At 50.0% G+C, this 22500-nt stretch overlaps 4 protein-coding genes across 5 annotated transcripts in view; 2 read left to right on the top strand and 2 right to left on the bottom strand.

Moving 5' to 3' along the window:
* LOC311252007 (RPA-related protein RADX) overlaps positions 1-1660 on the top strand; it is a 7158-nt gene extending 5498 nt beyond the window's left edge. For both annotated transcript variants that reach the window (XM_084344753.1, XM_084344752.1), the window contains exons 17-19: positions 157-414; positions 685-825; positions 924-1660. In XM_084344753.1, coding sequence (XP_084200879.1) covers positions 157-414; positions 685-825; positions 924-1048 — 524 coding nt within the window. In that variant the 3' untranslated portion in view covers positions 1049-1660. The remainder of the gene's footprint in view (positions 1-156; positions 415-684; positions 826-923) is intronic.
* Positions 1661-2191: 531 nt separating this feature from the next.
* asgr1a (asialoglycoprotein receptor 1a) lies at positions 2192-11813 on the bottom strand. The gene is made up of 17 exons (XM_084344432.1): positions 11544-11813; positions 10851-10958; positions 10391-10498; positions 9712-9810; positions 9573-9638; positions 9303-9395; positions 9060-9214; positions 8531-8640; positions 8297-8448; positions 5719-5859; positions 5288-5395; positions 4450-4539; positions 4163-4228; positions 3981-4073; positions 3622-3776; positions 3317-3426; positions 2192-2528 (listed from the first exon to the last, which is right to left on the bottom strand). The coding sequence occupies exons 2-17, from the start codon at positions 10903-10905 to the stop codon at positions 2372-2374; spliced, it is 1758 nt and encodes a 585-aa protein (XP_084200558.1). The 5' UTR covers positions 10906-10958; positions 11544-11813; the 3' UTR covers positions 2192-2371.
* A 99-nt stretch (positions 11814-11912) lies between these two features.
* cyb5d1 (cytochrome b5 domain containing 1) lies at positions 11913-14414 on the bottom strand (the record flags this gene model as incomplete). The annotated part of the gene is made up of 4 exons (XM_084344771.1): positions 11913-12273; positions 13225-13443; positions 13534-13610; positions 14243-14414. The coding sequence occupies 4 exons, from the start codon at positions 14412-14414 to the stop codon at positions 12043-12045; spliced, it is 699 nt and encodes a 232-aa protein (XP_084200897.1). The 3' UTR covers positions 11913-12042.
* A 518-nt stretch (positions 14415-14932) lies between these two features.
* Positions 14933-22500, top strand: part of plod3 (procollagen-lysine, 2-oxoglutarate 5-dioxygenase 3) — a gene marked incomplete at its 5' end in the record, with an annotated part of 18492 nt that continues 10924 nt past the window's right edge. Inside the window, 2 exons of the mRNA XM_084344431.1 lie at positions 14933-14956; positions 15629-15746. Coding sequence (XP_084200557.1) covers positions 14933-14956; positions 15629-15746 — 142 coding nt within the window. The remainder of the gene's footprint in view (positions 14957-15628; positions 15747-22500) is intronic.

The raw sequence follows: 22500 nt of genomic DNA, 5'->3' as shown, positions 1-22500 counted from the left end.
TGTATGTATGAAGAGTCTTTGGACTGTTGGTTGAACAAATGAAGACATTTAAAGACGTCTCTTGGGACTCTGGGACATTATGATGAGCATTTATCTTTTTTTATTATATGGATGAATAATGAAAATGCTTATTGGTATGGGTCCGTCTGTCTGCAGTCGTCCTGTTTGAGGCCTCCATGGAGTTCCTAGAAAACGCCAACGCTGATGAAAACGACGACGATGACGACGCCTCGTCCTTCATCACCGCCCCACTCCCACCTGCCTTTCCGTCGGTTGCCACGGAGACGCTGCCAATGCGTTACGACCACGCCCACAGGGAGGAGCAGGCGGTCGCCGTGGCGATGGGAGGAAAGGGGTCTGTCGCTGCAAAGTTTGACTTCATCCCTGAAGATTACTACACCCTGAGACTGAGAGGTCGTTTATTCATTAATGACCTTCAGACTGAAACAGTTTAATTTATTACTCAGTAATAATCACGTTTATTATTGTTGTTTACATGTTATAAGACAGTTTGGAAGATTAAACTTGACTGTTTGCTGCCTCCCCTCATGGACAGTACAGGAGTTATCACCTTATTTAATAACAGCTGATTGTGTTTTTGTGTTAATTATATATAATTATATTAATTATAATTAATTAATATAATTATAATAATTCTAATCATGATAAGTTGACTCTCTGCAGCTCTGTCAGACGGTGTGCTGGTGGACGCCGTCTTCCTCCCTCACTCCTCCTCTTCCTCCTCTCTCCTCCATCACTCCAACACCTGGACCTCCATCTTATCACACGGAGCCTTCTCCTCACACACACCTGCACCTTCACCAGGTCAGTCCACACACACACACACACACACACACACACACACACACCTGGTTCAGTTTATTGACAACAAACTAACCAATTAAACTCTCTCTCTCTCTCAGCTGACCTCATCGCCATGGCAGCCCAGCTGGCCAATCAGAGGCTGGTGTGCGTCCTGGAGGCGTGTCACCTGGGAGGAGCCAGAACTGAGCTCATCCTGAGCCGAGCATTTCACCTGACCGACTAACACACACACACACACACACACACACACACACACACACACACACACTGATGCCTGACTTTTTAAAGTTTGTAATTTATTATTTTTAACACTTTTGGACTTCATCATCATTTAAAGTATTTATGAAAGTTTTTTAAATTTTCCAGGAAACATGTTGTTGCACTTTACTGATGGTGGGACTTGTAGTTTTTAACTGTATAATCGGACTACATGAAATGAAACATGGCTGACTGTGAAGTTTGGAGGAAAGAAGAGCTGATGAAATGTGATCCAACAGATTTATTACATACGTTCATGTTTGTTACTAGTTTACACGTCTGACGGTCTGAGAACGTGAGGGTTAGTGTGGAGAATCAGATGATCAGACAGGAAACTGTATAAATAAAATAAAAATCCAATTACATTGTACGGTATGTTGTTGTGTTTTGACCTTCAAGGCCACCGTAGCCTCGGCCCTGTTCGTTCTGACGGGACAACATTGTTCCCTCAGTGTTCTGACAAGCAGCCAGTTTGTTCCCACATGTTGTGACTGTGGAGGTTTTTGACCTTCTGGCCGTCGACATGTTTCTGTTTTCTGACCTGTGTGGTGAGATAATAAATCTGCTCTCACTCTGATGTTTTCTTTTGTGTTTGTGCTTCTGACGGCTGAACAAACATGAGCTCATCATACTTTATATTTGTCTTGCTGTCAACAACATGTTGGTCCGTCTCTGAATGTTGTCTGACTTCCTGTTTGTGGCTCATTGGTTCCTACTGAATATCTTAAAGGAGGAGATATTCAGGGATATTCTCAGCGGCGGATGAATCCACATTTGGTGCTCCATCAGTATTTGTGACACTTGTTAGTCGCTCGTTCTTCGTTTTGTTCAGAACATTTGACAATAACAAAAAGAAATCATCACCTGACTTCCTGTTAATGAGGGCGACACATTTTGCAGTGTTAGCATGCTAATTTAAATGTTTAGCCTGTTATTTTTACATTAGCCCCTCAGTAGTCGTTAGCCTGCTAGCTATTGTCTGCTAAATATTAGCTTGTTAATGTTTGTTAGCGTGATAGAATGATGGGGGCGTTTACACACTAATATAAATGTGTGTGTGTGTGTGTGTGTGTGTGTGTGCTCATGGTGATGCAGCAACAACAGTGAGTCTCATCGATGTGTTTTTATTGGAGAAATATCAGACTGATACAAGTTTGGAGATTCGTTCGCTGTTTGAGTCTGAACAGGAAGTAAAGCTAAAATAAAGGACTTCATGGTGTTTGGGTTTACAGTCCACAGCAGGTGAACACCTGTATGAGGTGAGCAGTGTGTGGGCGGAGCCTGCTGTTCAGCTACGCTGGCTGTGCCTCTGGCAGATGTAGCGCAACCTGGTGGAGCAGTGCAGGTCGTTGAGGCGTCCGTCGCTGTGAATGTGAGCGCAGTCCTCATCTCCCGGGCCGAAACCGTGACCGGTCCAGCTGTCGGGCTGACCGGGTTTCCACCGTCTGGACGCCGCAGACACAGATAAACACAGTGACAATGACTTCCTGTACTGGTTGAATCAGACTCATCTCTTTAAGTCCCTGTCATATGTTATATTAATAATTCATATGAAAAATCAGCACATTGGTCAATAGTTTCCAGGTGCTGATTTTTCAGTGAGAATATTAATGAGAAAAAGTTCGTTTTTTAAACTTTTGGGTTTAAAAAGTGGATTTTTCTTCTCAACCTGTCGCAGCAACGACATCCACAGAGACTCACTGAACACAACAGTGTCGGCTGTTGCTCGCTAGCTTACAGCTAATGTTCAGGAGGGTTCTGACTGTTTACACAAGAGGGGTTCTTGTTTCTGATAGCTTCTTAGCTTTAGCTCGTTTGGTAGCTTCAAGTTAGATTAGCTTATTTAGCTAACTAGCCTCCACAAGATGGCGATGGCCGGTACCACCCACTTTGGTTTCATCAGAACCCTCTTAGAACTCGTAACAGTCTAACAGTCTGTTCCAGACAGGACGTGACCCCGGCCTCCTCAGTCAGCGTCCTACATTTTACACATTTAACCACAACAGCTGAGTCCCAGTGAGGTTCTGTTAATGTAACCCCACAACACACCCGACCAGCCTAGACTAGGAACAGTACCAGTACCAGTACCAGTGTCCACGGTTCATCCTCTCAACACCACCTGCAGCATCAGACACACGCAGCCCCTCACAGTGTTTCTACAGCGGACCGGTGTGAGTCCGAAAGTCCAAACGAAAGAATGAAGAGCAGGCTGATGAAAGAAAGGACAGCTCACCTCCGGTTCATGACGTACGGCGTCTGGTTGACCCACTCCCAATGTCCCGTCCTCTCATCGGTCAGACCCACCCAGTAGAAGGTGCCCATGGCGTGATGGGTCACAAAGGTCTGAACCAGACAGACAGACAGACAGATTCAACTTTCTGAAGGCGTCCAACAAGGATCAATGCTGGGTCCTCTGCTGTTTATGAATAGATTATTTATGTCTCTCAGTCAGACAGACAGACAGACAGACAGACAGACAGTCAGTCAGTCAGTCAGTCAGACAGACAGACAGACAGACAGACAGACAGGCTGTCTCACCCACTCCTCGTCAGTGATTATGATGACCAGGTGAGACTCGTGTCCGTTGCACCAGTTTCTGGCATCGTGCCAGGACAGAGGAGTCCTACTGAAAAAATAACAGCTGGTGCCAGAAAGAGTCCAATCGAGAGGACAACAGCCGTCCCCGACTGACCCTGAGAGACAGACAGACAGGGAGACAGGGAGAGAGACGGAGGATGTGTGAGACAGTACTGCACTTCTGCCTGTATAAGGACCAATCAGATGTTCAACCTCACAGTGAGGACAGTGTGTCTCTGTGTGTGTGTGTGTGTGTGTGTGTGTGTGTGTGTGAGTGTGTGTGTCTCTGTGTGTGTGTGTGTGTGTGTGTGTGTGTGTACCGTTGTTGATGATGCGTTCGAGGGAACACTTGAGCGTGGCCACCGTCCTGCTGAGGGACTCCAGAGCCGACAGCTGCTTCAGCGCCTCCGACACTGAACACAGGACGTGATTGGTCGTCAGTATTGACCGCTGCTGAGGTCAGAACCAGAATGTTCTGTGTTTCTGGGCACATCGGACTCACCTGAGGTCAGCTGGTCCTTGTTGCTCTCCACGGCAAACTTGAGACGGTGAACGTCTTTGGCTGCATCTGGGACAGATGACAGAAGGACAGGAGGACAGATGACAGGAGGACAGGAGGACAGATGACAGGAGGACAGAAGGACAGAAGGACAGGAGGACAGATGACAGATGACAGGAGGACAGGAGGACAGATGACAGGAGGACAGAAGGACAGGAGGACAGGAGGACAGGAGGTTGAGGACCAGTCAGAGGGAAGTCCGTCCCGACCTGACCTCACAGCTGTGTTACCTTTGGTGAGCTGCTGCCCGGCGCTCTGAACCTCCGTCAGGTTGGAGACACTTTTCTCCACCGACCACAGTCTGCTCCACGTGCTGGTGTCTACACACACACAGACACACACACAGACACACACACACACACACACACACAGACACACACAGGGTTAAACACCTGGAACCTGAAACGTGTGTGTGTGTCTATCTTCAGGTCACCATCATGCTGTATAAACACAGTGAAGCCGAGTATGTTCAGCCTGTGTAATGATGTCTCAGTGTTCTCTAATGTAACAGCTGATACTCCTGATGTTGTTGTTGTTAATGAACATCGTAGAGAGGTGTTCATTCTGGAGGTCGGCTGTACCTTTGATTCCAGCCTAGAGGAGGCCTTTCTAACCAAGGTGCTGAAACACCAGCAGCTGCAGCAGACCACCTCTCAGCTGGGCTACAGATGTAAACTTCTAGTCTTTGTATCTGGTAGTCTGGGGCATGTGCATACGTTGGTTGTGAGGGGCCTTCAGGTGGCTGGCCTCCCTAAAAGAAGAGCTAAACAGTTAGCCAGGTACTGCTCAGTCTCAGTTATTATTGGCAGCCGTTCAGTCTGGAGGAGACGATGTTTTCTGTATCCTTGAGTGTCTGCTTCTATCTGACCTGAGGTCATGTTGTATGTAACTGTGTTCAGCCTCAGGCGCTTTGTGACGGACGTCTTCCCTTGTCAACTGCACTGGCTGTTTATGTCCCTTGTGCAAGAACCCTTGTACTTCTTTGTTATGTGGGCATAAATAAATATTTCAAATGTGTGTGTGTGTGTGTGTGTGTGTGTGTGTGTGTGTGTGTGTGTGTGCTCTCACTGCTGGCTCCCAGTGCGATGATCAGGATCAGGATGACTGCAGCTGTGAGAGCAGGAAACAACCAGCGTCTGAACCTGGAGACACCTGAGAGGAAGACAGGAGCAGGCTCTGACAGACAGACAGGTGGAGAGACAGACATGTTAAGAGACAGACAGGTGGAGAGACAGACATGTTAAGAGACAGACATGTTAAGAGACAGACAGGTGGAGAGACAGACATGTTAAGAGACAGACAGGTGGAGAGACAGACATGTTAAGAGACAGGCAGGTGGAGAGACAGACAGGTGGAGAGACAGGCAGGTGGAGAGACAGACAAGTTAAGAGACAGGCAGGTGGAGAGACAGACAGGTGGAGAGACAGGCAGGTGGAGAGACAGACAGGTGGAGAGACAGGCAGGTGGAGAGACAGGCAGGTGGAGAGACAGACAGGTACCTTTGTTCCAGAAGGAGCTGCTGTCGTCTTCAGTGTCGTCATGGTACTCAGTTGTCATGGCGATGTCCCCTGTCCGTCTCCGGTCCACTTCTTCACGCTGACGACTGACAAACTGACTGACTGTCCAAACACTGAGCCCAGGTCAATGCCCACACACTGCACTTTGAACTGACACACACACACACACAGAGACACACACAGAGACACACACAGACACACACAGACACACACAGACACACACACACACACACAGAGAGACACAGACACACACAGACGCACACAGAAACACAGACACACACACACACACACACACACACACAGACACACACACACACAGACACACAGACACAGACACACAGAGACACACACACACACACAGAGACACACACACACAGACACACACAGACACACACACACACACACAGACACACACACACACACAGACACACAGACATGTGAAGCTGAAGCAACAAACATTCAACAGCCAACATTACAGAATCTGTCTTAACTTGATGAGTAGGACCGCTAGCTGCACAGCTAACTGAGCTAACTGAGCTAAAAGTCGTCCTTCAAACGTAACATAACGCAACGTAACACCAGAGCTGTGTGTCATCATGTGTCTCCGCACTGAAAGCAGCTGACGTGTCACAGGTCAGAACGTTTAAAGGAGGTGAAGTGTTAGAATAAAGTCTGAGAGGAGGTGAAGTGTTAAAGTCTGAGAGGAGGTGAAGTGTTAAAATAAAGTCTGAGAGGAGGTGAAGAGTTAAAATAAAGTCTGAGAGGAGGTGAAGTGTTAAAGTCTGAGAGGAGGTGAAGTGTTAAAGTCTGAGAGGAGGTGAATTGTTAGAATAAAGTCTGAGAGGAGGTGAAGTGTTTAAGTCTGAGAGGAGGTGAAGTGTTAGAATAAAGTCTGAGAGGAGGTGAAGTGTTAAAATAAAGTCTGAGAGGAGGTGAAGAGTTAAAATAAAGTCTGAGAGGAGGTGAAGTGTTAGAATAAAGTCTGAGAGGAGGTGAAGTGTTAAAATAAAGTCTGAGAGGAGGTGAAGTGTTAGAATAAAGTCTGAGGAGGTGAAGTGTTACAATAAAGTCTGAGGAGGTGAAGTGTTAGAATAAAGTCTGAGGAGGTGAAGTGTTAGAATAAAGTCTGAGAGGAGGTGAAGTGTTAGAATAAAGTCTGAGAGGAGGTGAAGCATTAGAATAAAATCTGAGAGGAGGTGAAGTGTTAGAATAAAGTCTGAGAGGAGGTGAAGCATTAGAATAAAGTCTGAGAGGAGGTGAAGTGTTAGAATAAAGTCTGAGAGGAGGTGAAGCGTTAAAATAAAGTCTGAGGAGGTGAAGTGTTAGAATAAAGTCTGAGAGGAGGTGAAGTGTTAAAATAAAGTCTGAGGAGGTGAAGTGTTAGAATAAAGTCTGAGAGGAGGTGAAGTGTTAGAATAAAGTCTGAGAGGAGGTGAAGCATTGGAATAAAATCTGAGAGGAGGTGAAGTGTTAGAATAAAGTCTGAGAGGAGGTGAAGCATTAGAATAAAGTCTGAGAGGAGGTGAAGCGTTAGAATAAAGTCTGAGAGGAGGTGAAGCATTAAAATAAAGTCTGAGGAGGTGAAGTGTTGGAGTTTAAATACCTGAAGTGTAAAACACAGAAAGGATGAGAGGTGTTTCTAAATGTCAGCTGATAGTCGAGTGAAGGAAGTGAAAGGAAATGGAGCTGAAGTTTCAGTCAACACGAAACATAAGAATGAGCCCATACAGAACCAGACCTTCTCGTTCACTGACGGGAGGAGAGCTCAGAGAGACAGTGGATTTATCTTCACTCCTGTTTATCAACCTGACTGCAGCAGTGATCCGGAGGTGACCTCCAGGTTCTGTAGTGTCGACTGCTGACTGGAGCTGGAGGGGAAATGGACTTTACTTCATGAACGTAACGTTACAGAGAGGAGAGAGAGAACCAGAACCAGAGTCTCTGCTGAGTGCTGACTTCACTCAGAGCTTCACCTCAACTCAAACTAGTGTTGACAGAAATACTGATATATTGAACGGTTCACACATGATTCATGTTCCTGCAGCAGAACCTAAAGACCCGACCCAACAACACAAAGAACAAACATTGTTTTTACACATTTTAATGCAGAAATCTGACAGAAGATATCTTGTAAAGACTGAGTGAAGCTTTGTACACAACACACACAAGTTCTCAAGACGTTGTTATGGTCCTGAGAAGTTCTGACAGCAGCTCATCACAGATGTTCTGTATCTTTGATGAGTTCCAGGTCATTCTGTGGTGTTCTGGTTCCGGCTGAAGCGAGATGAGCCGTGTGTGAGGACTGTGAAGAAGCTGGAAACATTAATATGTGGAACTTGTTCTGGTGCTGTGGCGGGAGGAGCTGACGGTGCCGCATCATGGCGATCTGGACTGAGCCATAAATGAAGGTGTCGTGAGACGTGATGTAGAATTTGAACCTGTGGGGAAAAAAGTGTTTTAAACCTTATTTTGGGGCAAAGTTTGACCCGTGTGGAACCCGTTACCAGCCCGTTATGACTTCCAACATGGCTGCTTGCCTGTGAGGACGAGTCCGTTCAGCCACGTTTGCTGTGTTTCTGGCAGATGTAGCGCAGCTTGGTGGAGCAGTGCAGGTCGTTGAGACGTCCGTTGTAGTGCAGGTGAGCACAGTCTTCGTCCCCGGGACCGAGGCCATGATCGGACCAGCTGTCGGGCTGCCCCGGCACCCAGCGCCTGGAAACACCACGACCACAACGTTACAACATCTTGGACCGCTTCCTAAAACGGACTTCTGATGTCATCAGTGAGCTCGTACCTGCGCTCTATCGTGTACGGAGTCCGGTTGATCCACTCCCAGCGCCCGGTCCTCCAGTCGGACAGACCGACCCAGTATAAGTCAGAACCTGTACGACCGGTCACAAAGTCCTGAACACACAGAACACCAGCTGTTACCACAAGACCACATCTTGTGGAATAAAACACTGAATCATGAGACCTGAACCAGCTTCACACAGTTACTGACAGACAGACACAGACACACAGAGAGACACACAGACAGACACAGACACACAGAGAGACACAGACACACAGAGAGACACACAGACACACAGACACACAGACAGACAGAGAGACACAGACACACAGACACACAGAGAGACACACAGACACACAGACAGACACAGACACACAGACACACAGAGAGACACACAGACACACAGACAGACACAGACACACAGACAGACACAGACACACAGACAGACACAGACACACAGAGAGACACACAGACACACAGACAGACACAGACACACAGAGAGACACACAGACAGACAGGCAGGCTGTCTCACCCACTCCCTGTCGGTGTGGAGGATGAGCAGGTGAGCTCCCTCTTTGTCACACCACACTCTGGACTCGTTCCAGGACAGAACCGTCTTGCTGAAGAAGAAACAGTTGAGGTCCAACTGATCCCAACCGACAGGACAACACCCGTCTCCTGCTGAGCCTGAGAGACAGACAGACAGACAGTCAGTCAGAGAGACAGACAGACAGACAGACAGTCAGACAGACAGACAGGTACAGTGCTGACGTACTGTTGTTGATGATGCGTTGGAGGGAACATTTGAGCGCAGCGACGCTCCTGCTGAGAGAATCAACCACTGACAGCTGCTTCAACGCCTCGGACACTGAGCACACACACACACACACACACACACACACACACACACACGTGATGATAAAATGATATCACATGTGAACTGGACATTTTCACCAGTGGTCAGCTGGTGATCAACATGTGAATATGTGTGATCTGATGATTAACCAATCAATAACCAGCCTGAGTGACGAGCAGTGAAACAGACCTGAGGTCAGCTGCTCCTTGTTCTTCTCCACAGCAAACTGCAGCTGCTGAGCTTCTTTAGCTCGTTCTGCCAGAGAGGACAGGACACTCGTTAGCATGTTAGCATGTTAGCATGTTGATGTGGTCACATCCTGTGTTACCTTCAGCCAGCTGCAGGGAGCTGTTCAGTGATTGGATGACGTCGCTTAGGTTGGAAACACGTTGTTCCATCGACCACAGACGATTGGAGGTCTTCGTGCCTGATCACACACACACACACACACACACACACACACATTAAGGACGTAGTAGAATGATTATCCCTCAAAGTGTTTTAATTATTAAAGGAGCAGTCTGTAAAATATGACCAGAGACAGAAGAACTGAGCTAACATCATGAACAGAGTGAAGAAACAACAGTGTTGGCTGAAGTTAGCATGCTGGACACAAACTGAGTCACAGTCACCAGAACTGTGCTGGTTTGTCTCCACAGTCACCTCTGGTCCGGTCCAAATAAATCCTCAGTTCACAGAGTAACATGTGAAAATGTTCTGACCCGTCACGCTGAGTTCAGAAGCATCACAGCTGTCACTGAATTAGATGTGATGTGGTGAAACCGAAAACAAAATGTCCGACATAGCTCAACTGTGTGTGTGTGTGTGTGTGTGAGTGTGAGTGTGAGTGTGTGTGTGTGTGTGTGTGAGTGTGTGTGTGTGTGTGTGTGTGTGTGTGTGTGTGTGTGTGTGTGAGTGTGTGTGTGTGTGTGTGTGTGTGAGTGTGAGTGTGTGTGTGTGTGTGTGAGTGTGAGTGTGTGTGTGTGTGTGTGTGTGTGTGCTCTCACTGCTGGCTCCCAGTGCGATGATCAGGATCAGGATGACTGCAGCTGTGAGAGCAGGAAACAACCAGCGTCTGAACCTGGAGACACCTGAGAGGAAGACAGGGGGACCATCTGACAGACAGGTGGAGAGACAGACAGACAGACAGACAGGTCATCACGTTATCTCATCACAGTCAGGACAGATGTTTGTGTCTTTAATAACATTTTATTGTCTCTGCAGCAGACAGAAACGTCAGTCAGCAGGACGACTTCAAGTCTCAACAACAAAACAGGAAAATGTCTCTTCTCTTTTAAATCGCTGCTGAACTTCAACATGACAACAGACTGTTTGAGTAGCTTCACTTTCTTATGCCAACCTTTGTGAGAGACACAGACAGACAGGCAGAGAGACAGGAAGGCAGGCAGACAGACAGACAGAGAGACAGACAGGCAGGCAGACAGACAGACAGACACAGACAGACACCTTTGGTCCACAGTGCGGTGCTGTCTATCTCATTCTCGTAGCGGTAGTCTGTCATGACGGCGATGTTCCTCTGTTGTCCTTTAAGACGACCGTCCTCACTGTGTCCACCTGACAGACACCAAACTACAGTCAGAGGTTGAACTCAACGTCTTGTGGAGCTTTCAGGCTGCTGCTCACAGGCTTCATCTACAGACGAGCTCTACATCTGCTGCTGCTCCACAAACATCTGTCAACATACACGTCTTCACTTTCTAACATTTAGCATGTTAGCATGTTAGCCTGAGTCTGACAGGAAACCAGTCTTCGGTGTTAGAGACATCATCAGGTCGATGGACAATCTCAACACAAAGTCCATTGAGTCACTGTTCTGGAGCTTTCAGTCACATGGCATGACCTTCAGGAAGATCCTGGTTCTGATCCAGAGCTCCAGAACAGCTGATAAATGGACCCTGAGGTGATCACTGAACATTTACTACATATTTTAAACTCATCCAAAGGTCTCACTGTGGACAGACGAGCTGCTGCTGCTCGTTAACTGAAATAACATCAGAACAGTAAGATGAGTCGTCTGCAGGATTCAAACCAACACTGTACCAGCTCAGTAACAAACCCAGCCCGTCTCACAGCTGCAGCTGCCCTGAGTGCAGCGAACTTCACCACAACATCGTTTTATATTCCCGGATCGTCACCCACCTCGTTAACGTCCCTGCTGAGCTGCTTTCTGTCAAACGCTCCGGTTTCCTCCGAGCTGTGTGAAAACTGTCCACTCATCACTTCACAGATATACATGTATGATTTCATAACATTTCTCAGATTGTTCACATCCGTGCAGGCAGATTTGATGTGAGTCAGCCCAACACTTCCCTTTATTCTAACAGATTTCTACAGAAACTTCCTCAAATGAGTCCCGTTCACACTGAGGTTAGAATCAAACTGTCCGGTGGACGTTCGTTCGGATCCGACTGAACTTTATCGTGTTGCTCAGTTTGTTCTCTCGTCAGCCGCCTCTGGAGAAATCTAGATCAAATACTCTACAACAAAGAACTGTAGGAACGTTAGAGCTGCTGGAGGCGATGATTTTATTAAAACGATCGTCAGAGAAAACACGTGAACCTTCATTCACATTAACTGCAGTGGGTATAATGCTGCCATTAGTCTGTACAGGTGTGTAGGTGAGGTCAGAGGTCAGAGGTCAGCCCTCGGTGAGGTCGTCGTTGAAGTGCAGGAGGAGGGCAGGGCTGAACAGGTCTCGATCCAGTCGTAGGCGCCAGAGCTCGTGGTCGTCGTCAAGGACGCCGTTCTCGCCGAGCGTCCTGCTCATGTCCAGACTCACTCCGCCGTGTTTCCAGGTGTAGCTGCGGGCGTGAGAGTTGTAGCGCAGGTAACGCTGGAGGATCTCAGCCAGAGTCTCCTCTGAGCACACCTGAGGAGCAGCAGCAGGTCGGGATCAGTTTACAGGAAACGTTCACACCTTCTCTGCACTGATGTACATGAGCCTCTGCAGCAGCTCAGCCATGACAACATGTCCGCTAATGAAATCTCTGTTAAATAAAATGTTAAAATCTTATCTGTCTGTCAAACTGCTGCTTTATCTGCTACAGACGCTGTGTTTTCACCTTGTGACGCCGCTCAGCTGTACGAGCCTCTGACCAGAACATGTCTCTAACACATGGTGCTTTAATTCTGAAGGGACATTCTACAGGAGCAGTGATCCAGACTTTTATTTTGAAGGCGAGGTTGACTCAGTTTATGCTAAGTTTCTGCTAATTATGTAGCATGTAGCCGGTGAAGCAGCTCTAGAGTCTTTAATACATATATCTGTTGATGCTAAACACTGCTAACTTAGCTGCTGGCTAGCTTTAGCTAACAATTTATTAATTCTCAATAAAACAGTTTCTGACTGGCTCAAATGTGTTAAAGGTGCATTATGTAAGAAATGGCTTTGTGTTGAATTCATACTTAAAATAATCAGGGAGCAGATATCACCACAGTTACTGCTGACTGCTGCCAACTTTAGCCTGCGTTAGCTAGTTAGCTTGGTTAGCTGTTCAGCTAGCGGTCTGGACTAGAAGTTTGGAGCACCAGGGGAGTGTTGCTGTTTACACCTCTAGCACAGGAGCTTTGGAGCAGGGAGGGTCGGGGCTAACTTGTTAGCATGCTAACTTCAGTAGATATTCCTGCAACACAGCGACATAGTTGATCCAGATCCTCACTGCCCTGCAAGCTAACTGGCTAACCCCGCTGTAGCTCATGTAGCTGCTGCTCTGAGACGTAACTGTTTTGGAAGCTGTCAGAGGGCTGTGATTGGTTGTTCCAGGAGACCATCCTACCTGCTGTTACACAGTGTTCAGGTGAGTTGTGTGTGGACAGTCACCTGCAGTCGCTGCTCCTGTGACGTCAGCGCATTGATGACTCGTATCCACCTGGTTTTGGCGGTCAGCAGCCCCACCTCGTAGCGCTCGTCCCTCCACCAGGGCCGGCCGATGTCACTGACCCAGTCTGAGCGAGGGCTGGCGGGCGGGACGTGCACGAAGCGCCCCCTGGGGGTGTAGTACCTCACACAGTTGGTCAGTGGATCCACATACGTCAGCACCTGAGGACAGAGGACAGGTTCATGCAGGTGAACCAGAAGCAGAGCTGAGAGCTGCTCACTGATTGGCCGGTTTGATTGATGAGCACTCACGTCTTTGGTTTCAGGGTCGAACCAGGAGCTGATGTCCCGCCCCGCACACTCCAGGATGGGTAACAGCAGAGCGTCACCTGCACGCAGACATGTTCATGTCAAACATATGTTCGTTTACCTGCAGCTGCTTTAGCGCACCTGTAGCCCCGCCCACCACAGTTTAAACCACAACATGCTGCTTTAACGCACCTGTAGCCCCGCCCACCACAGTTTAAACCACAACATGCTGCTTTAACGCACCTGTAGCCCCGCCCACCAGTTTAAACCACAACATGCTGCTTTAGCGCACCTGTAGCCCCGCCCACCACAGTTTAAACCACAACATGCTGCTTTAACGCACCTGTAGCCCCGCCCACCACAGTTTAAACCACAACATGCTGCTTTAACACACCTGTAAAATTACTCTGTTACAAGTAAAAGTCCTGCATTTATTTATGACTCGTGTGATGGTTTGTTGGAAAATGTACTGAACCATGACAAACGACTTCAGCCATCATCTGCCGGCTTGTTTCATTCATGTTTTATTCATTTCTCTTTTATTCTGTTAACTGTTGATCTTAATGCAGGTGTTCGTCTCTGGACCTGTGTTCATGTTTACTTCAGTCAGTTTGAAAGGTCCTGTATGAACAAAGTGTGACTGACTGATTTCTAACATCAGTACACATCGCAGTATGTGACAGTATGCGGTATGGACCGGACCTGAACTGACCTCGGTACTGGTTCATCAGCGGGGTCAGGTCGCACACTTTGCCCAGGAACGACACCCACAGGTCGGCAGCAGTGTTGTGAGCGGCCACCTCGGCAGGAGTGAGGAACTTGGGTCTGTCCGCCATCTTGAAACAAACAGCCGACCTCCTCGCTGCGCTGTTTACACTCACCATGGCAACAAGAGGCGAGGGGCGGGGCCGCTCGTCTCCGCTCTGACGCGTCACATATTTAATGAGGCGCGCCAACAGACTCCGTGTTAAAAGTGACAGTGACACTTAAAACATAATGTATGTTATCAGATGTGTGATGGTCTAATGCAAACAAATCCATAACATACTTTAATGAAGAGTCATGTACACGTTATTCTTCATGGTTATAAACACTGATTGATTGATTGATGAAACAAAGTTGTTCTGAATATATTACAGTATCACGTGCTGTTACATTTATATTCTACATGCTTTGATTAATATAGAAAACAATTAAAACATGTAAATAATAATAATAATGATGATGTCTGTGTGTGTGTACTCTGTGCTTGGTATTTCTCTTGTAAATTGTTTTAATTCGTATTGTTGTTGATGTAAAGCACTTCAAAATAAAAATTCAAAATAAAGTTTCTACTTCATGATTATAATGAATAAAATGTAAATACAGTACACAGATTGGCCTTTACACATGTGTATGCATGATGAACAAATATAACACGAACAGGGTAAAAATATTATTAAATTCAATTTACAATGAAATGTGTAGTTTCTGTGTTCAGATCTATACACTAACAATCAGAAGTATTGATGAGCCTCTCTCTCTCTCTCTGCAGTCTGACTCTGTGTCTCTCGCCCTCTCTCAATTTTCAATTTTCAAGTTTCAATTTCAAAAGCTTTATTGGCATGACAAGGCAGTGCTTATATTGCCAAAGCATATAACAATAAAATAATATTAATCACAATAATAATAAAAATAAACAGATGATTAATGACAGTCAATCGCAGGATATATAAACATAACAATAAAATATAAACAACTTAACAATTGAGACATTTATCAATCTACACACAGAAAAGAAAAGAAAAAAGAAGAAAATGATTGTGATCACGACATATTTACAGTATTTCCAGGAGCAGAGTTTGGAGCGGTGGTTTGCTGCTCTGTGGTGTCTCTGTGGTCGTCCCTCAGTCTGTGGCAGGAGGACACATACTCAGCTGCTCGTCTGCAGCACTTTGGTTTCTCACCTAAAACATATTTTAATTTGTCTACGTCTGGAAGTGTCTCAAATTCCTCACAGTGGTTTTTAAATCTGGGGAAGAAATTTTGTCTAATTTGTTGATATTTGTCACAGCGGAGTAGAAAATGTTGCTCAGTCTCTACTTCTCCCTGTGAGCAGAGCGAGCAGAGTCTGTCCTCCCTGGGAGTCCAGGTCCGTCTGTGTCGGCCGGTTTCCAGAGCCAGACTGTGTCCGCTCAGTCTGTATCTGCTCAGAGTCTGTCTGAGGCTGTGCTCAGGTACGGTGCTCAGGTGTTCTGCCACTGTGTACGGCCTGTTTAAGGCTGAATAACAGTCCATTTTGCTCTGGTTCTCTGTGGTGTCTTTCCAGTAGGTGGTGTATTTCTCTTTCTGTCCTTCTATGATTTGGTCGGGCCGGATGGTTTGGGGTCTGTCCTGAGGGTCTGGTGTTGAGGTCGGGGAGCTGAGAGTCAGGGCGAGCTGACTGAGGGGGCTTTTCTCCAAGTTTGTCTCTTGGGATTTTACTGCTTTGTAGTGGAAACTCTGGGGGTCACTTGATTTTAGGTGGTTGTAGAATTTGATGGCTCTTTTTTCGATTGTGATTTGTAGGGGGTACTGACCCAGTTCTGCTCGGCAGGCGTTATTTGGGATGTGTCTCTGCAGGTGTAATATGTTTCGATTGGGTGATCGTCCCAGTCAGTAAATGTTAAATATCGGCTGAGCGGGCCCCATATTTCACTGCCATACAGAGCGATGGGTTCTATTACCGATTTAAAGATTTTTAACCATGTTTTAATTGGAATATCTGTTCTGATGTTTCTTTTAATTGCATAAAATGCCCTTCTCGCTTTGTCTCTCAGCTCATTCACCGCCGTTTGAAAATTACCTGTTGAACTAATATTGAGACCTAAATATGTGTAATTTTTTGCGTGCTCTAATTGGACTTTGTCTAGATAAAATTGATGTTTAAGGCTGTGATTCCCAGACCTCTTCTGGAAAATCAGTATTTTAGTTTTGTTCAGGTTGACAGTCAGAGCCCAGGTGTGACAGAAACTGTGCAGGAGATCCAGGTGTTGTTGCAGGCCTTCTTTGGTAGGGGACAGCAAAACTAGATCATCAGCATATAACAAACACTTGATTTCAGTGTTTTCTATGGTGATACCAGGGGACGCAGAGTGCTCCAGGTTTTCAGCCAATTCATTTATATAAATGTCGAACAGAGTAGGAGACAGACTGCATCCCTGTTCGACGCCACGTTTCTGAGGGAAGAAAGTAGTTTGTTGGCTGCCAATTTTCTCTTTTCTATCTCTCTCTCTCTCTCGCTCTGACTGCGTGTCTCTCGCCCTCTCTCTCTCTCTCTCTCGCTCTGACTCCGTGTCTCTCGCCCTCTCTCTCTCTCGCTCTGACTGCGTGTCTCTCGCCCTCTCTCTCTCTCACTCTGACTGCGTGTCTCTCTCTCTCTCTCTCTCTCTCTCTCGCTCTGACTGCGTGTCTCTCGCCCTCTCTCTCTCGCTCTGACTCCGTGTCTCTCGCCCTCTCTCTCTCTCTCTCTCGCCCTCTCTCTCTCTCTCGCTCTGACTGCGTGTCTCTCGCCCTCTCTCTCTCTCTCTCTCTCTGACTGCGTGTCTCTCGCCCTCTCTCTCTCTCTCTTGCTCTGACTCAGTGTCTCTCGCCCTCTCTCTCTCGCTCTGACTGCGTGTCTCTCGCCCTCTCTCTCTCTCTCTCGCTCTGACTGCGTGTCTCTCGCCCTCTCTCTCTCTCTCGCCCTCTCTCTCTCTCTCTCTCTGACTCTGTCTCTCTCCCTCTCTCTCTCTCTCGCTCTGACTGCGTGTCTCTCGCCCCCTCTCTCTCTCTCTCGCTCTGACTGCGTGTCTCTCGCCCTCTCTCTCTCTCGCTCTGACTGCGTGTCTCTCGCCCCCTCTCTCTCTCTCTCGCTCTGACTGCGTGTCTCTCGCCCCCTCTCTCTCTCTCTCGCTCTGACTGCGTGTCTCTCGCCCTCTCTCTCTCTCTCTCGCTCTGACTGCGTGTCTCTCGCCCTCTCTCTCTCTCTCTCGCTCTGACTCAGTGTCTCTCGCCCCCTCTCTCTCTCTCTCGCTCTGACTGCGTGTCTCTCGCCCTCTCTCTCTCTCTCTCGCTCTGACTGCGTGTCTCTCGCCCTCTCTCTCTCTCTCTCGCTCTGACTCCGTGTCTCTCGCCCTCTCTCTCTCTCGCTCTGACTGCGTGTCTCTCGCCCTCTCTCTCTCTCGCTCTGACTGCGTGTCTCTCGCCCCCTCTCTCTCTCTCTCGCTCTGACTGCGTGTCTCTCGCCCCCTCTCTCTCTCTCTCGCTCTGACTGCGTGTCTCTCGCCCTCTCTCTCTCTCTCTCGCTCTGACTGCGTGTCTCTCGCCCTCTCTCTCTCTCTCTCGCTCTGACTCAGTGTCTCTCGCCCCCTCTCTCTCTCTCTCGCTCTGACTGCGTGTCTCTCGCCCTCTCTCTCTCTCTCTCGCTCTGACTGCGTGTCTCTCGCCCTCTCTCTCTCTCTCTCGCTCTGACTCCGTGTCTCTCGCCCTCTCTCTCTCTCGCTCTGACTGCGTGTCTCTCGCCCTCTCTCTCTCTCGCTCTGACTGCGTGTCTCTCGCCCCCTCTCTCTCTCTCTCGCTCTGACTGCGTGTCTCTCGCCCCCTCTCTCTCTCTCTCGCTCTGACTGCGTGTCTCTCGCCCTCTCTCTCTCTCTCTCGCTCTGACTGCGTGTCTCTCGCCCTCTCTCTCTCTCTCTCTCTCTGACTGCGTGTCTCTCGCCCTCTCTCTCTCTCTCTCGCTCTGACTCAGTGTCTCTCGCCCCCTCTCTCTCTCTCCCGCTCTCTCTCGCTCTGACTCCGTGTCTCTCGCCCTCTCTCTCTCCCTCTCTCTCTCTCTCGCTCTGACTGCGTGTCTCTCGCCCTCCCTCTCTCTCTCTCTCTCTCGCTCTGACTGCGTGTCTCTCGCCCCCTCTCTCTCTCTCTCGCTCTGACTGCGTGTCTCTCGCCCTCTCTCTCTCTCTCGCCCTCTCTCTCTCTCTCTCTCTGACTCTGTGTCTCTCTCCCTCTCTCTCTCTCTCGCTCTGACTGCGTGTCTCTCGCCCTCTCTCTCTCTCTCTCTCGCTCTGACTGCGTGTCTCTCGCCCCCTCTCTCTCTCTCTCGCTCTGACTGCGTGTCTCTCGCCCTCTCTCTCTCTCTCCCGCTCTCTCTCGCTCTGACTCCGTGTCTCTCGCCCTCTCTCTCTCCCTCTCTCTCTCTCTCGCTCTGACTGCGTGTCTCTCGCCCTCCCTCTCTCTCTCTCTCTCTCGCTCTGACTGCGTGTCTCTCGCCCCCTCTCTCTCTCTCTCGCTCTGACTGCGTGTCTCTCGCCCTCTCTCTCTCTCTCGCCCTCTCTCTCTCTCTCTCTCTGACTCTGTGTCTCTCTCCCTCTCTCTCTCTCTCGCTCTGACTGCGTGTCTCTCGCCCTCTCTCTCTCTCTCTCGCTCTGACTGCGTGTCTCTCGCCCCCTCTCTCTCTCTCTCGCTCTGACTGCGTGTCTCTCGCCCTCTCTCTCTCTCTCTCGCTCTGACTCAGTGTCTCTCGCCCCCTCTCTCTCTCACTCGCTCTGACTGCGTGTCTCTCGCCCTCTCTCTCTCTCTCGCTCTGACTGCGTGTCTCTCGCCCTCTCTCTCTCTCTCTCTCTCTGACTGCGTGTCTCTCGCCCTCTCTCTCTCTCTCTCGCTCTGACTCAGTGTCTCTCGCCCCCTCTCTCTCTCACTCGCTCTGACTGCGTGTCTCTCGCCCTCTCTCTCTCCCTCTCTCTCTCTCTCTCGCTCTGACTGCGTGTCTCTCGCCCTCCCTCTCTCTCTCTCTCTCTCGCTCTGACTGCGTGTCTCTCGCCCCCTCTCTCTCTCTCTCGCTCTGACTGCGTGTCTCTCGCCCTCTCTCTCTCTCTCGCCCTCTCTCTCTCTCTCTCTCTGACTCTGTGTCTCTCTCCCTCTCTCTCTCTCTCTCTCTCCCTCTCTCTCTCTCTCGCTCTGACTGCGTGTCTCTCGCCCTCTCTCTCTCTCTCGCCCTCTCTCTCTCTCTCTCTCTGACTCTGTGTCTCTCTCCCTCTCTCTCTCTCTCGCTCTGACTGCGTGTCTCTCGCCCCCTCTCTCTCTCTCTCGCTCTGACTGCGTGTCTCTCGCCCTCTCTCTCTCTCTCTCTCTCGCTCTGACTGCGTGTCTCTCGCCCTCCCTCTCTCTCTCTCTCTCTCGCTCTGACTGCGTGTCTCTCGCCCCCTCTCTCTCTCTCTCGCTCTGACTGCGTGTCTCTCGCCCTCTCTCTCTCTCTCGCCCTCTCTCTCTCTCTCTCTCTGACTCTGTGTCTCTCTCCCTCTCTCTCTCTCTCGCTCTGACTGCGTGTCTCTCGCCCCCTCTCTCTCTCTCTCGCTCTGACTGCGTGTCTCTCGCCCTCTCTCTCTCTCTCTCGCTCTGACTGCGTGTCTCTCGCCCTCTCTCTCTCTCTCTCGCTCTGACTCAGTGTCTCTCGCCCCCTCTCTCTCTCACTCGCTCTGACTGCGTGTCTCTCGCCCTCTCTCTCTCCCTCTCTCTCTCTCTCTCGCTCTGACTGCGTGTCTCTCGCCCTCCCTCTCTCTCTCTCTCTCTCGCTCTGACTGCGTGTCTCTCGCCCCCTCTCTCTCTCTCTCGCTCTGACTGCGTGTCTCTCGCCCTCTCTCTCTCTCTCGCCCTCTCTCTCTCTCTCTCTCTGACTCTGTGTCTCTCTCCCTCTCTCTCTCTCTCGCTCTGACTGCGTGTCTCTCGCCCTCTCTCTCTCTCTCTCTCGCTCTGACTGCGTGTCTCTCGCCCCCTCTCTCTCTCTCTCGCTCTGACTGCGTGTCTCTCGCCCTCTCTCTCTCTCTCTCGCTCTGACTGCGTGTCTCTCGCCCTCTCTCTCTCTCTCTCGCTCTGACTGCGTGTCTCTCGCCCTCTCTCTCTCTCTCTCGCTCTGACTCAGTGTCTCTCGCCCCCTCTCTCTCTCACTCGCTCTGACTGCGTGTCTCTCGCCCTCTCTCTCTCTCTCTCGCTCTGACTGCGTGTCTCTCGCCCTCTCTCTCTCTCTCTCGCTCTGACTCAGTGTCTCTCGCCCTCTCTCTCTCTCTCTCTCGCTCTGACTGCGTGTCTCTCGCCCTCTCTCTCTCTCTCTCGCTCTGACTGCGTGTCTCTCGCCCTCTCTCTCTCTCTCTCGCTCTGACTCAGTGTCTCTCGCCCTCTCTCTCTCTCTCTCGCTCTGACTGCGTGTCTCTCGCCCTCTCTCTCTCTCTCTCGCTCTGACTGCGTGTCTCTCGCCCTCTCTCTCTCTCTCGCTCTGACTGCGTGTCTCTCGCCCTCTCTCTCTCTCTCTCGCTCTGACTCAGTGTCTCTCGCCCTCTCTCTCTCTCTCTCCCGCTCTCTCTCGCTCTGACTCCGTGTCTCTCGCCCTCTCTCTCTCTCTCTCGCTCTGACTCAGTGTCTCTCGCCCTCTCTCTCTCTCTCTCCCGCTCTCTCTCGCTCTGACTGCGTGTCTCTCGCCCTCTCTCTCTCTCTCTCGCTCTGACTGCGTGTCTCTCGCCCTCTCTCTCTCTCTCTCGCTCTGACTCAGTGTCTCTCGCCCCCTCTCTCTCTCACTCGCTCTGACTGCGTGTCTCTCGCCCTCTCTCTCTCTCTCGCTCTGACTGCGTGTCTCTCGCCCTCTCTCTCTCTCTCGCTCTGACTCCGTGTCTCTCGCCCTCTCTCTCTCTCTCTCGCTCTGACTCAGTGTCTCTCGCCCTCTCTCTCTCTCTCTCGCTCTGACTGCGTGTCTCTCGCCCTCTCTCTCTCTCTCTCGCTCTGACTGCGTGTCTCTCGCCCTCTCTCTCTCTCTCGCTCTGACTGCGTGTCTCTCGCCCTCTCTCTCTCTCTCCCGCTCTGACTGCGTGTCTCTCTCCCTCTCTCTCTCTCTCTCGCTCTGACTGCGTGTCTCTCGCCCTCTCTCTCTCTCTCTCGCTCTGACTCAGTGTCTCTCGCCCTCTCTCTCTCTCTCTCGCTCTGACTCAGTGTCTCTCGCCCTCTCTCTCTCTCTCCCGCTCTGACTGCGTGTCTCTCGCCTCTCTCTCTCTCTCTCGCTCTGACTGCGTGTCTCTCGCCCTCTCTCTCTCTCTCTCTCTCGCTCTGACTGCGTGTCTCTCGCCCTCTCTCTCTCGCTCTGACTCAGTGTCTCTCGCCCTCTCTCTCTCTCTCCCGCTCTGACTGCGTGTCTCTCGCCCTCCCTCTCTCTCTCTCTCGCTCTGACTGCGTGTCTCTCGCCCTCCCTCTCTCTCTCTCTCGCTCTGACTGCGTGTCTCTCGCCCTCTCTCTCTCTCTCTCGCTCTGACTGCGTGTCTCTCTCCCTCTCTCTCTCTCTCCCGCTCTGACTGCGTGTCTCTCGCCCTCTCTCTCTCTCTCGCCCTCTCTCTCTCTCTCTCTCTGACTCTGTGTCTCTCTCCCTCTCTCTCTCTCTCGCTCTGACTGCGTGTCTCTCGCCCTCCCTCTCTCTCTCTCGCTCTGACTCAGTGTCTCTCGCCCTCTCTCTCTCTCTCCCGCTCTGACTGCGTGTCTCTCGCCCTCCCTCTCTCAGGAATGCGTCAGACGTGGCAGACTCTCACTTTCTCCTCTTTTCACGAACTTTCTGCAGCTCGAGGCGTCACACTAAGACAGGAAACACATCACAGACACCGCCTTTCCAAATGTCCTCCTCTGATTGGCTGCTGCGGAGCGGCTGCGACGCGCGGATTGCTCGGCGGGCACGTCAATCTCAACAGTCGCGCCTCTCATTGGCTGGCCCCTGAGGAGTGGGCGGGAGCTTTCTCTCCGGCTTCTGTTGACATCTTGGACTGATGGTTATCGCGAGGTTTGGATCCGCTCGGGAGTCCGCGAGGAGCGCTGATGGAGTGAAGACGAGAGGAGAAGGAGGAAGAAAGTGACGGTAACAGTCTGAACACAGCCGATAACGGTCCACCGAGACGCCGCCATGTCTTCCTGCCGTCTTCTCTGCCTGCTGGCTCTCACCTTCCTCCA

Source organism: Pagrus pagrus (genome assembly GCF_965226575.1).
Source record: "Pagrus pagrus genome assembly, chromosome: 22".
NCBI classification, from domain to species: Eukaryota; Metazoa; Chordata; class Actinopteri; order Spariformes; family Sparidae; genus Pagrus; species Pagrus pagrus.
Note: the sequence above shows the minus strand (reverse complement) of the source record. Positions and strands in the feature narration are given on the sequence as shown.